The sequence below is a fragment of the Netta rufina genome, assembly GCF_964035555.1.
Source record: "Netta rufina genome assembly, chromosome: 28".
Classification (NCBI taxonomy): Eukaryota; Metazoa; Chordata; class Aves; order Anseriformes; family Anatidae; genus Netta; species Netta rufina.
This window is the reverse complement of record NC_140152.1, coordinates 2794349-2805602: the sequence shown is the minus strand read 5'-3', so window position 1 is coordinate 2805602 and position 11254 is coordinate 2794349. Positions and strand designations below refer to the sequence as shown.

General features: G+C 64.3%; 2 protein-coding genes across 2 annotated transcripts; one reads left to right on the top strand and one right to left on the bottom strand.

Annotated features, from left to right (window-relative positions):
* Positions 1-521: 521 nt before the first annotated feature.
* Positions 522-7026, top strand: SIRT6 (sirtuin 6). Its single transcript, XM_084302507.1, has 8 exons — positions 522-636; positions 1396-1523; positions 1898-2080; positions 4149-4208; positions 4758-4853; positions 5400-5480; positions 5819-5942; positions 6585-7026. The coding sequence occupies exons 1-8, from the start codon at positions 571-573 to the stop codon at positions 6903-6905; spliced, it is 1059 nt and encodes a 352-aa protein (XP_084158633.1). The 5' UTR covers positions 522-570; the 3' UTR covers positions 6906-7026.
* A 755-nt stretch (positions 7027-7781) lies between these two features.
* CREB3L3 (cAMP responsive element binding protein 3 like 3) lies at positions 7782-10839 on the bottom strand (the record flags this gene model as incomplete). Its single annotated transcript, XM_084302559.1, has 9 exons — positions 7782-8152; positions 8241-8337; positions 8647-8731; positions 8836-8904; positions 8986-9092; positions 9201-9332; positions 9660-9775; positions 10341-10596; positions 10717-10839. 9 exons carry the CDS (start codon positions 10837-10839, stop codon positions 7782-7784), a joined length of 1356 nt encoding a protein of 451 aa, XP_084158685.1.
* Positions 10840-11254: the final 415 nt, after the last annotated feature.

The window sequence follows — 11254 nt, the reverse complement described above, 5'->3', positions numbered from 1 at the left end:
GTCTGGCACCACTTTTCATGGCACCCCCTTGTCTGGCAGCCCTTGTGTGACACCCCCTTCATGGCACCCCTTTGCCTGGCAACCCCTGCCCTAGCGTGACCCCCCCTTTCATGGCACCCCCTTGTGTGACACCCCCTTGTCTGGCACCCCCTTCATGGCACCCCCTGCCCTTGTCCGGCACCCCTTTGCATGGCACCCCCTCGTTGTGACCCCCTGTTGTGTGACACCCCCTTCATGGCACCTCTTGTGTGACACCCCCCTTGTGTGCCCCCCCCTTTTCCTGACACCCCCCTTTTCCTGACACCCCCTTCTGTGCCCCCCCCTTGTGTGTGACCCCCTTGTGTGTCCCCCTCTTGTGTCCCCCCCCCCTTTCCCCCCGTGCTTTGGGGACTGAGGGCAGCACCAAGTGAGGGCACCCCCCCCACCGCTGCCAGTCCCCAAGATGGCGGCGCCGCCTTCCCCCTGGCGGGGCGGCTCCCCGCTCATCCGCGCCCGCCCCGCGGCCTCCCCCAGCGCTTCCGCCCGCCCGGGGACCGACAACAATGAGCGCTCCGGTGCCCGGGGCGGGCCATGGCGGTGAACTACGCGGCCGGGCTCTCGCCCTACTCGGATAAAGGCAAATGCGGCCTCCCCGAGGTGAGCGCGGCCTAGCGGAGGCGGCCCGCCGCGGCCTAGCGGGTCTCCATGGCAACCGAGCCTGTGCCGCCCCCCCCCCCCCCCCCCAGTGGGGTTTTTGGGGCCCCCCAGGCCCTTCTGGGGTTCCCCTTTTTTGCCCTGCCCCCCCCCAGCGTGTCCTGCCCCTTGGGGTGGCCGGAGGGGTGCGAGGGGTGTTTTGGGTGGCACTGGGGGGGGTTGGGGGTGACCCCGTCCCCACGTCCCTGGCGATGCTCGGGAGCTTGAGAAAGCCCGGAAAGGAGCTAATTGAGGGGAAAGTTCATTAAGGTGCATAAATATCTGGGGGGGCTCAGCCTGGGTGATCCTCAGAGGCCCCCTCCACCCCCCGCCGTGCTGGGGTTCTGTGAAGGGCTCTGGGGAGGGGGGATGGGGTCGTGCAGGGGCCTGTCCCCAGCCCTGGTCCCCAGGGGGCTGGGCTGGAGAAACAGCCCACAGAAATAAAATTCGGTGCCTGCTCCAAAAAGCAGCATGGCCCCAGGACTCCGTCTGCCAGTGCCCACCGTCCTGCTGGTTTGAATCCCTTAACCTCTGCGGGGGTGGCTGATAAAGGGCTGTCCCTCTCCAGTTGTGTGTATTTATCATTAAAAAACGCAATCAAAGCCTCCTGCCTGGAGTTTTCACCGCGGATTTGTGGTGCGCTGGGTCTCTGTGCCTGCCGGGAGGCGCGCAGGGCCCCTGGCTGTGTCTCTCCATTCCCCTGGTGGTTTCTCTTCTGCTCAGATCTTTGACCCGCCGGAGGAGCTGGAGAGGAAGGTGCGTGAGCTGGCAGATTTGATCAGGAGCTCCTCCAACGTGGTGTTCCACACCGGGGCCGGGATCAGCACCGCCTCGGGGATCCCCGACTTCAGGTAACGACGGTGGGCAGCAGGCGCGGGCCGGGAGGACAGCACCTCTGCCGAGTCCACCTCACACCTCATAAAGCTCTGCCCTGTGCTTCCCGCCCCCTATCCCGCCTGCAGGGAGACCTGCTCCATCCCTCCCGTCCGGTCCCGTATCCAGCTGAAACCTTTCCCGTCTTGCATGCTGGCTTGGTGTTAAATTGTACCCACAGAAGCCCTGCACGTGCTCTGCTTGCATCAAGGACGTTAATCGGTAACGCATGACCCTCGTTTAGCAATGCCCTGCTCGTCCTCTGCTGATAGGGCTCGTGATGGGTGTGCAAGCGTCCTCCTGGAGCCTGAGACCTCAGCTTTTGCTTCTTCTTCTGTCCCCGCTGCTGCAGGGGGCCCAATGGCGTCTGGACTATGGAAGAGAAGGGGCTCTCCCCAAAGTTCGACACCACCTTCGAGAACGCCAGGCCCTCCAAGACTCACATGGCGCTGCTGGGGCTGCAGAGGGTCGGCATCCTGAAATTCCTGGTCAGCCAGAACGTGGACGGCCTTCACGTGCGGTCGGGGTTCCCACGGTACTGCCCCCTCCTCCCTGCCTCCGGGTCCCTCGTGCCTGTCCCCGCCGCGTGCGGTTCGTGCTTAGCACGGCCTCACGTGCAAACGTTTGCAGACAGAAAGCAACAGTTATTAATTAATTCTCTCCCTGTGCTGGGGCTTGGGTTTTGAGGCTGGTTTGGGAGCTGGCTGCTCGCTGATGCTGGGCGCAGAAATTGGAGTGCACTGGTGAGGGAAGAGGTAGAGAAAGCAGCCTGAATTTAGGGGAGAGACGTGATGGGTGCGATGTGGAGGGTGCTGAAATGAAGTCAGCCTCAGCTGGCACTCTCAGAAGCGCACCCAGAAGCTGCTGAGGGTGCTGCCGGCTGGGACAGGCGGCGGTGGGGGGCTGTTGCGTGCTGTCCCCTGTCAGCTGAGCTGCTCGGGGCTCTGCTCGAGCTGAATTTCTCGAGAGAAAGCAATTAACGGCAGCGCTGCCCCATTGAGGAAATGATGCCTGGGCCCAGGATTGCCTCCGAAGGTGTTTGGTTTCTCAATAACTGTGTGCAAATGCAGGAGGGGCAGGGCAGGGAGAGTTCTGTCCTGGGTCTGGTCTGACGTACCGGCTGCGGTCTCCGGTTTCTTCAGCAGCTGCGGCGGGGCTGGGGATAGCGGCGTTCCCTCTGCGGGGAGCTGCGACGTGCAGGAGCTGAGGGGGAGAGATCTCCGCTCCCTGCTGGGTGGAGGCCGAGGCGCAGCCCCGTGGCTATTTCAAAGTTGTCCTCAGATGCACCCGCTGCTCTGTGAGCGCTTGCAGCAGCAAGAAACTTCAGCCTGTGATTAAAAAAAATGTGATTAAAAAAAAACATTTCCAGCTCTTAAGACCACTGAGCGATTATCTTCTTGTAAACCAAACTGCTCGGAGCTGCCTGGAAGAGAAGCAGCTGTGTTTGAGTAAGAGAAGAAAGCGCAGGAGGTTCGGGTGAGAATAGGGAGCAGGAGGGGGACCTCCATAAAGGCACGTCTCACAAACGGCCTCAGCTGTCGTTGGGGAGCAGAGAGCTGCCTCGAGGGCTGTTCCCTCTTATTAAAAGCCCCGAGTCCTGGTTCCTGCTCCTGGCACCACCTCTACCTTTATAAACTAAACAACCATGGGGAAAAAAGGACAGGAAAAAATCAGCAGGACTCAGCCGGGCTCCCCTCAGCCCGGTGCCACCAGCTCGCCTGCTGGTTTGGCGTTGCTCTTCCCCTCAGTGCAGCACGTGCTTGAGAGAGCTGCTGAACTGGTGCCAGGTGGTTCAGCGCTGTAGGAATCAAGTCAGTCCTGTCCCCGTCCTCCCCGGAGGAGGTTTCCAGTCGTTGTGGGGCTCGCAGGAACACGAGGAGAGCGTGGCTTCGTTTTCCACTGGCTTCAGCACTTTGGGGCTGGGGCTGAGCTCGAGGGGAGTTTTGGTCGAAAGGAGTGGCAGAGAAAACGGGAGAAAAGCCCGGAGTGCTGAGAAGAGCAAAGACCTGGGTGGTGGCAGGGTGACAGAGATGGTTTGGGACTGGGTCAGAGCAGTTGGAGAACTGCTGCTGTGGCTGGAAGCTTTTAAAACCAAAAAGCTTTTAAAACCAAAAAGCCAGGCCGTGCTCCCTTCCCCTCAGTCCCCGTTGTGGTGGACGCAGCACAGTGCTCTCATGCTGGAAGTGGAAGCAGGCAGCAGGAGCTCTCTCCCCAGGCTCTGAACACATCCTCTGGGGTCTTCCCTGCCCAGCAAGCGCTCTGGGCTCTGCCCAGAACACCTTTGCACGGTTATTTCTCGAGCTAAATGCCCACGTGGTGCCCTGCGTGCCGCCCTTCTGCCAGCTCCTGCCTGCCCTGCGTGCTCTGGCTGCCCTCGGTGAGCCCTCGGCGAGCCCGCTCAGCCTCGTGGCACCCAGAGCCCTGCTCTGATGCAGCCACCTCTTGTTAGTCTGCAGCTGCCTAATTCCCCTGGTGCTGACCTTGTGGGAAGTGGGGAAGCCCTTGGGGTGCAGGTCCCTAAGCGGGGGGGTTCGGGCAGCTTTCCCTGGTGCCCCGGGGCCCTCCTCCCCCTTCCCCGTTCACCTCTGCCATTTCTCCTGCAGGGACAAGCTGGCCGAGCTCCACGGGAACATGTTTGTGGAGGAGTGCATGAAATGCGGCAAGTACGTGAGCTGCGAGCCCGGGGAGGGCGGGGGCTTCGCTGCTGTCCCCAGGGGGGGACACAGCCCTGCACGTGCTGTGGGGACTCTGGCTGACAGGCCCCTGGCACGGCGTGCAGGGCTTCGGGGGCAGATCTGCCCTGTCCGAGTCCTAAACCCCACCAAATGTTGGGAATTGAACGTTTTGAGAAACAAGGTTGCAAGAGGAGGCTGCTCCACGCCAGGTTTTCTGTCCTGGTTGGTAGCAACCCTCTGTGGCTCTGGAGCTGGTGGGGGAGCTGTGGGGGGCTCTTGAGGGTCTACAGAATCAATGGGGGAGTCTGTAGGGTCAATAGAAGCCCTATGGGGTCTATAGGGTTTGGGGGGGCTTCCCCTGAAGGGGCAGAAGCTGCGGGCAGCACCGGGTGGGAGATGCAGGCTGAGATTCGGTGCTCAGCTCATGGCTCTGAGCCGCCTGCTTTGGGTCCTGGGTGTGATGTGAGAGGCGCTGCGGGGACGTCTTTGGGGCTGTGTGAGCTCTCCTGAGCAGCGCCCCGTGTGTCCTGTGCGCAGGCAGTACGTGCGGGACGCCGTCGTGGGCAGCATGGGGCTGAAGCCAACAGGCAGGCTGTGCAGCGTCACCAAAGCCCGGGGGCTGCGGGCCTGCAGGTAACGCTGGGGGGGCTCGGGGGGGCTCCGGGAGGGGACAGCGTGCTGGGGAGGGGGCACAGCCCAGCACCGGGGAGGCAGGAGGTGCTTGTGGGGCTCAGACTTGGTGCTGAGGGGCTGTGGTGATCCCTGCGGGGCAGGGGGGAGATCTGAGCTCTCTGAGCTGAACGGGGCAGGAGCCAGGGCAGCTGCCTGCCCCTCGAGGGAGCTGGTGAGGGAGGGTGGGGGGCTCCCGGCCAGCTCTGAAGCTGGGGGGGGCTAAATAAAGGCACGTCCCGGCTCTCAACAACCGCAGTGAGAGTGGCTTTTGGTGGCATCTCAGCACCAGCCACAAGATGACCTCGCGCGGGTGAATTCTCTGCGTTCCCTTGCTTGCTTGGGGAGTCCTCGGAGCTGCCCTGGGCTCTCTCCCGTCCCTCTGCAGCTCTGGGCCGAGCAGGGTGTGAGGGGGTCGCTGTCACCAGAGCTGTCCCCCGCTGTCCCAGGGCAGCTCTGCTGGCCGGTCCTGCCCGGCAGGAGTAACCCTGGTCCCCGTGTGTCTTCTAGAGGGAAGCTGAGAGACACGATTCTGGACTGGGAGGATTCCCTTCCCGACCGTGACCTCACGCTGGCGGACGAAGCCTGCAGGTACGGCTGTGTTCAGGCTTTTAAACCCACCGCAGCTGCTGACACCCGCAGCAGCCGTCCCTCAGGCTGCCCCCGCCTGCCTTAGGTGGTGGGTTTTGTGCCTCGCAGCCCTGGGGCTGTCCCGGTAGGGCAGCAGTGCCCAGCTCTTTACCCAGAAAGTGGCCAAGAAAAAAAAAAACTGCAGGTTCTGGCCGCAGCTTTGCTTTCTGGCTCAGAAGCTCATAGAGTCCAGGCTGGACCAGGGTGGAAGCAGCAGTCCGTGCACAGTTGTGGGGTTTAATTAATTAATTATTTGTTTTCCCTGCCCTGGATGTTTTTTATTTTTCTCCTCCCTGCAGGAAAGCCGACCTCTCTGTCACGCTGGGGACCTCTCTGCAGATCAAACCCAGCGGCAACCTCCCGCTGATCACGAAGAAGAGAGGAGGGAAGCTTGTCATTGTCAACCTGCAAGCCACCAAGCACGTGAGTGGGGGCATCCTTGCTGCTCTGCGCTCGGGGCAGTTCTCTCTGCCCTGCTCTGCTCCTTTCCCCGCGTTTTTTTAGCCCCATCGTGGGCTGGTCCCTGCACATCGCCCCCTCCCAGGCAGAGGGGCGGAAGGCTGGGCCTCCGCTGTTGCAGGGTTTAAGGCTGCAACCTGTGATTAACACACAGAACTGGGAGGTACACGCCTTCAGAGCGTAATAAAAGCCCGTCCCAAAGCCTGGTGTATCCTCTGGTGGGTTATCTCCAGTGAAATAACTGCACGCGCGTAACCCACGTCAGGAGGAGCTCGTTCCATCAGCAGCACTGCTTTCGGTGCCCCAGTCGTTCAGTTTTCTGAACAAACCAGAGCTGGGGGGTTGCTGGGATGCTGTTAGAGCTCCCTTGTCCCTGTTTGCACCCGTTTAAAGGCGCAAACAGCCTGCAGCAGGACGCAGCCCTGTCCTCTGCGAGCCAGCTGGGGTCAGGGGCTGAGTCCGTGCTCCTCCACGGGCGGCGTCCCGGGGACAGGAGCCCTGGAGGCCGCGTGCAGCCCCTGTCCCCGGGCGCTCCCTGGGAGCAGCCGCCTGTCCCCGCACGCGGTGTCCGTCCCCTAACGCCACGCTTGCCCTTGCTCACCCCAGGACAAACAGGCCGACCTGCGCATCCACGCCTACGTCGACGATGTCATGACCAAGCTGATGAAGCACCTGGGGCTGGAGGTCCCGGAGTGGCTGGGGCCGGTGGTGGTGGAGAGCGCCGAGCCCGCCGAGCCCCGACAGCTCTTCAAGCTCGAGCCCGAGGCACGCGGGCTGCTCAAGGAGGAATCCTTCGCCCAGTGCAACGGCACGGCCGGGCTGGGCCCTGACCTCGGGACCGCGCTGGTGGAGCACGGCGACAGCCTGAAGCAGGACACGGGGCCGCCACCGACGAAGAAGGTGAAGGTGGAACCTCTCCTCACCTGACCCGGACTGTTCCCCGGCTGTTTAGGTGCTTGTCTGTGCCACTTTTCCTACCGACTTTTTTTTTTAATATCCTCCAACGTTGTCCCTTTTTTATGTAAGTATTAAATACACTCGAATTGTGTGCGTCTGGGCAGCTTGCACCCGCCAGCCGGGGACGAATGTCCCCTGCTTGAAAATGGCTCCGCTTGGTGCAATTCCCTCCCTATGAGGAGGGGGCTGCGGAGCTCAGCTGCGCCCTGCAGACCTCAGAGGGGCCCCGAGACGGGTGCTGGGCCAGTAACACTGTGGGGGTGACACTATGGGGTCCTTGGGGCAGCTGCAGGAGTCCCAAACAGAGCTGGGGCTGAGCTGGTGGTGGTCACAGCAAAATCCCAGCTCGGCTGGGTGCTGTCACCTCCTGGCAGCTGCACGGGGGAGGGGCCCTGCCCAAGGGGTCCTTGGAACCCTGTGGCTCACCCTATTAAACACCTGTGAAACCCCACTGCATTAAACAAAGGCAGGTGATTTTTTTTTTCCAAAATACCTTTATTTAGTGATGAAAATGAAGTTAAAAAAAAAAAAAAAAAGTGAACAAAACCACCAAGCTGCAGTGTCAATAACCAGCCAGACCGGGGCCTTTTGGGTCCCCTCCTCCCCACCTTGACCAACCCCGTGTCCCTTCGGCAACCCCCGCCGCACCCCGGGGGCGGGAGCAGCCCCTTCCTTCCCTCCCAGTAAGGCCAGTGGGAACCAGTCTCCTCTTCCCAGTTCACAGATAGAAGCAAAGCCAAGTGGGTCCAGCATCTGTCCACGCCTGGAGGGGGACCCTGGGGGGGCCACCCCGAGGGCTTGTCCCAGAGGGGATGGGGCGCATCCCCCGTGGTCCCTGGGTGCTGTTTAAAGCTCCTCGGCCGGCTCCAGCCCCGCGGGCCGGCTGCTGTGCTCGCCCTCGGTCCACGCGAGCGCTGCCAGGCCGTCCCCCGACGTGCTGCCACCCCCCGGCGTGCTGTCACCCCCCGCCACGCTGCCACCTCGCTCCGTGTCCCCGCGGCTCGGGCTGTCGGAGGCGAGGGGCCGGCTGCGGTTGCGGGGCGAAGCCTCGTCGGGGCGCGGGGAGAAGGAGCGGGCGCTGAAAGCTTCGTGCAGGGTCTCGGGGCTTTCGCCCGCGTGCTCCGACCACAGCGGCTCCGGGGGCTTCTCGTCCCTGCCCCGGGGCTGCGCGTAAGCCACGCGGGAGGCGGCGGCGTTGTGCAGGGACCTGGAGAAAACTGAGCCCACAGGAGGGTCGGGGTCAGCACCGGCGCCCCCTCCCCACCCAGCGCGGTGCTGGCACAGAGCCCCCGGCCCCCGCCTCACCTCGCACCGGGCCGAAGTCCCCGTCTGCCTCGGCCTTGCTCGGGGCGAAGGGGCTGATGGAGGGGAAGACGATGAGCGCGAAGGAGAGCAGCAGGACCTGGGGGCAGAGGAGGGGACGTCACCGGGTGGCACTGGAGGGGGCTGGGGGCAGACCCAGGGCTGTGTCCCCCCCATTTCTCCCTGCCCAGGCACCCCGACCAGCACTCCATCTGTCCCTCCCCATCCATCCTCACGTGTGCCCATCCTTCCATCCAACCCCAGAGCATCTCTCCCCCCACCTCAGCCCGTGCCCACCCTTTTACCCGTCCCTCCACCCGCCCCCACCAGCACCACCCCGCTGGTTCCTCGCTCCCCGGAGCTTTTTGGGGCAGGGAAGGGGGGGCTCGGGGCCGGGGGCTCCACGCACCGCGATGCAGGTCCCCGTCTGCGCTGCCTTGTTGCTCGACTGCACCACCAGGGCCTGGAGTTTCTTCAGCTGCTCCAGGAGGGACCTGGGGACAGGGAGGAGCCCTCAGCACCCGGCTGCTCCGGGATTCACCCCCCAACCACCCCATCCAGCCCCTTATTGCCCCCTTTCAGCCCTGGGGACACCTACGAGTTCTGCTTCTCCAGGTGCAGGACTTTCCTCTGCAGCTCCTGGTTCTGGGCTGTGCACGCCGACATCCTGGGGGACAGGGAGAAAGGCGTGAGGTCTGGGGGCACCGCCGGCAGCCCCCCAGCCGGGCGCGGGGGCTCGGGGCCCTACCGGCTCTCCAGCCCGTCGATGTACTCCTTCTTCTTCTTGCGGCTCTCCTGCGCTGACTGCTTGTTCCTGATCTTCCGACGGATCTTCTTCAGCACCCGCTCCTCGTACTGGGGACGCAGAGCAGGGGGGTGAGGGCAGCCGGGGCCAGGAGGACCCCCACAACCCGTGCGCCCCCAGGGGTGCAGCGAGCGCGTCCCAAGCACCCCGGGCCCCACCTTGGTGAGGGGCAGCTGCGTGGGCAGGGACACCCCCTCCTTGGCCAGCAGTTTCTTCTCGTCCTCCGTCAGCACCAGCTCCTGGAACTGGCCCTGGCTCTGCCTCAGCAGGGAGCTGGGCGCCTGCGGCTGCTGCGGGACCGCGGGCAGGTGAAAATCCCCGGCTGCGGGCTCGCCCCATGCCCGTCCCCAAGGACCACGGGTGGGCACCGAGCTTCCAGGGGGAGGGGAGGCACCCAGGAAGGAGCAGGGATAGGAACGTGGGGCGGGAAAGGGGATGGTGTGGGGCAGGGGGAAGGAAGGGATGGGAACGGGAACGGGGTCGTGGGCCAGGAGGTGGCGGGGATGAGGAGGAAAGGACGGGGACGGGGACCCAAGGGAGGGGGACAAGGACAAGGGGGGGGAAAGGATGGTGAAAGGGACGGGGACGGGGCTGGGGCCGCGGTGATGGGGACTCACAGCATCGGAGCTGCCCGAGAGCAGCAGGTCCTTGACGGTGAGGGTGCAGGACGCGGGTGCGGAGAGCACGGGCAGGTCCCGGCCCTCCTCCATGAAGAAGCCGGGGTGCCACATGTCTGGGGGCAAGGGGTGCGGGGGGGGGTGGGGGGGGGCTGTCAGCTCTGCTGTGTCCTTGTCCCCCCCCGCCCCAACTCCTGGTTTCCCCCCCAGCCCCCCAGACCTCTCCGTTTCTCCCCACTCTGCCCAAATCCCCCCAGTCCCCCCAGCTCCCCTATTTCCTCACCATCCCTGATAGACCCCATCTCCCCCAACCCCCCCCAGCCTCCCAGTGTCCCCAGTATCCCCCCCACAGCCTTCCAGTGTCCCCAGTATCCCCCCCCACGGCCTCCCAGTGTCCCCAGTATCCTCCCCACAGCCTTCCAGTGTCCCCAGTATCCCCTCCACGGCCTCCCAGTGTCCCCAGTATCCCCTCCATGGCCTCCCAGTGTCCCCAGTATCCCCCCCCAGCCTCCCAGTGTCCCCAGTATCCCCCCCCACAGCCTCCCAGTGTCCCCAGTATCCCCCCCACGGCCTCCCAGTGTCCCCAGTATCCCCCCCCACAGCCTCCCAGTGTCCCCAGTATCCCCCCCCACGGCCTCCCAGTGTCCCCAGTATCCCCCCCAGCCTCTCCCCACGGCTCACCCAGGTCAATGGAGACCTCAGGGCGCGGGGCCCCGGTGCCCCCGGGGAGCGGCAGCACCTGGCAGGGGTTGGCGTAGGGGTAGGGGGCCTCGCCGAGCCCCCCATCGCAGCACCCCGGGGGGCTGTCGAGGTGGTCGGAGGAGGGGTCCTCGGACACCCCGCTGTCGCTGGCGGCTGGGGACCAGCTGGGAGAGTCAGATGCCGAGTCCCCAGAGCCCAGGATGGAGCTGAGGAAGTCGTCGCCGTCCCGGGTGCGCTGCGGGGATGCGGGCACCCGTCACCACAGGGTGCCCATCGCTGCGGGGTGCCCGCAGGAGCCCCCCCCCAAGCTGTGGGACGACCCCACAAACTGCCCCAGCTCGCCCTGAGGGCTCACCCCGTCCTCGTGCCAGGTGCCCGGGGACGTCCCCAGCTCCACGCCGCGGAGGATCCCGTCCTGGCGGTCGAAGAGGAGGTCCAGCAGGTCGAGGCTGTCGAGGCTACCCACAGTGGAGGCCATGGCTGCGAAGAGACAGGGTCAGGAACCCCAGCCCCGTCCCCATGTTTGCCCCCCCCCCGCCACAAGGCTCTACGGGACACCCCAGCTCACAGGGCGGGCGAGGGGGGAGCGAGGAGCACGGGGACGTGTGTGGGACCCCAAGGAGGTGTACCTGCACAGTGAGTGTGCAAACGTGTGTGTGAAACTCCCAAATCCTGCATTTTTTTCCCCAAAGAGATCTGCCCAGCCCTGCCATGCCCCCTGGCAGAAGAGCAGGATGAGGCCCCAGAGCTCAGCACTCCTCAGCTCCCCTGTCCGGCCCCGTCTGGCCCCGGGGAGATCGGGTTAATCATTTGGGGCAGCGAAGGGAGGAGGGGAGGAGGCCCTAAAGGGGGGGGGACTCGGCCTCGTTCTGCCCCTGCCACAACACTTCCAG

Coding starts and splice junctions, on each gene's coding strand:
- SIRT6 (XM_084302507.1), top strand. CDS start 571: ATGGCGGTGAACTACGCGGCCGGGCTCTCGCCCTACTCGGATAAAGGC. Junction 4,209..4,757: donor GAGTGCATGAAATGCGGCAA/GTACGTGAGCTG, acceptor TCCTGTGCGCAG/GCAGTACGTGCGGGACGCCG. Junction 5,481..5,818: donor CTGGCGGACGAAGCCTGCAG/GTACGGCTGTGT, acceptor TCCTCCCTGCAG/GAAAGCCGACCTCTCTGTCA.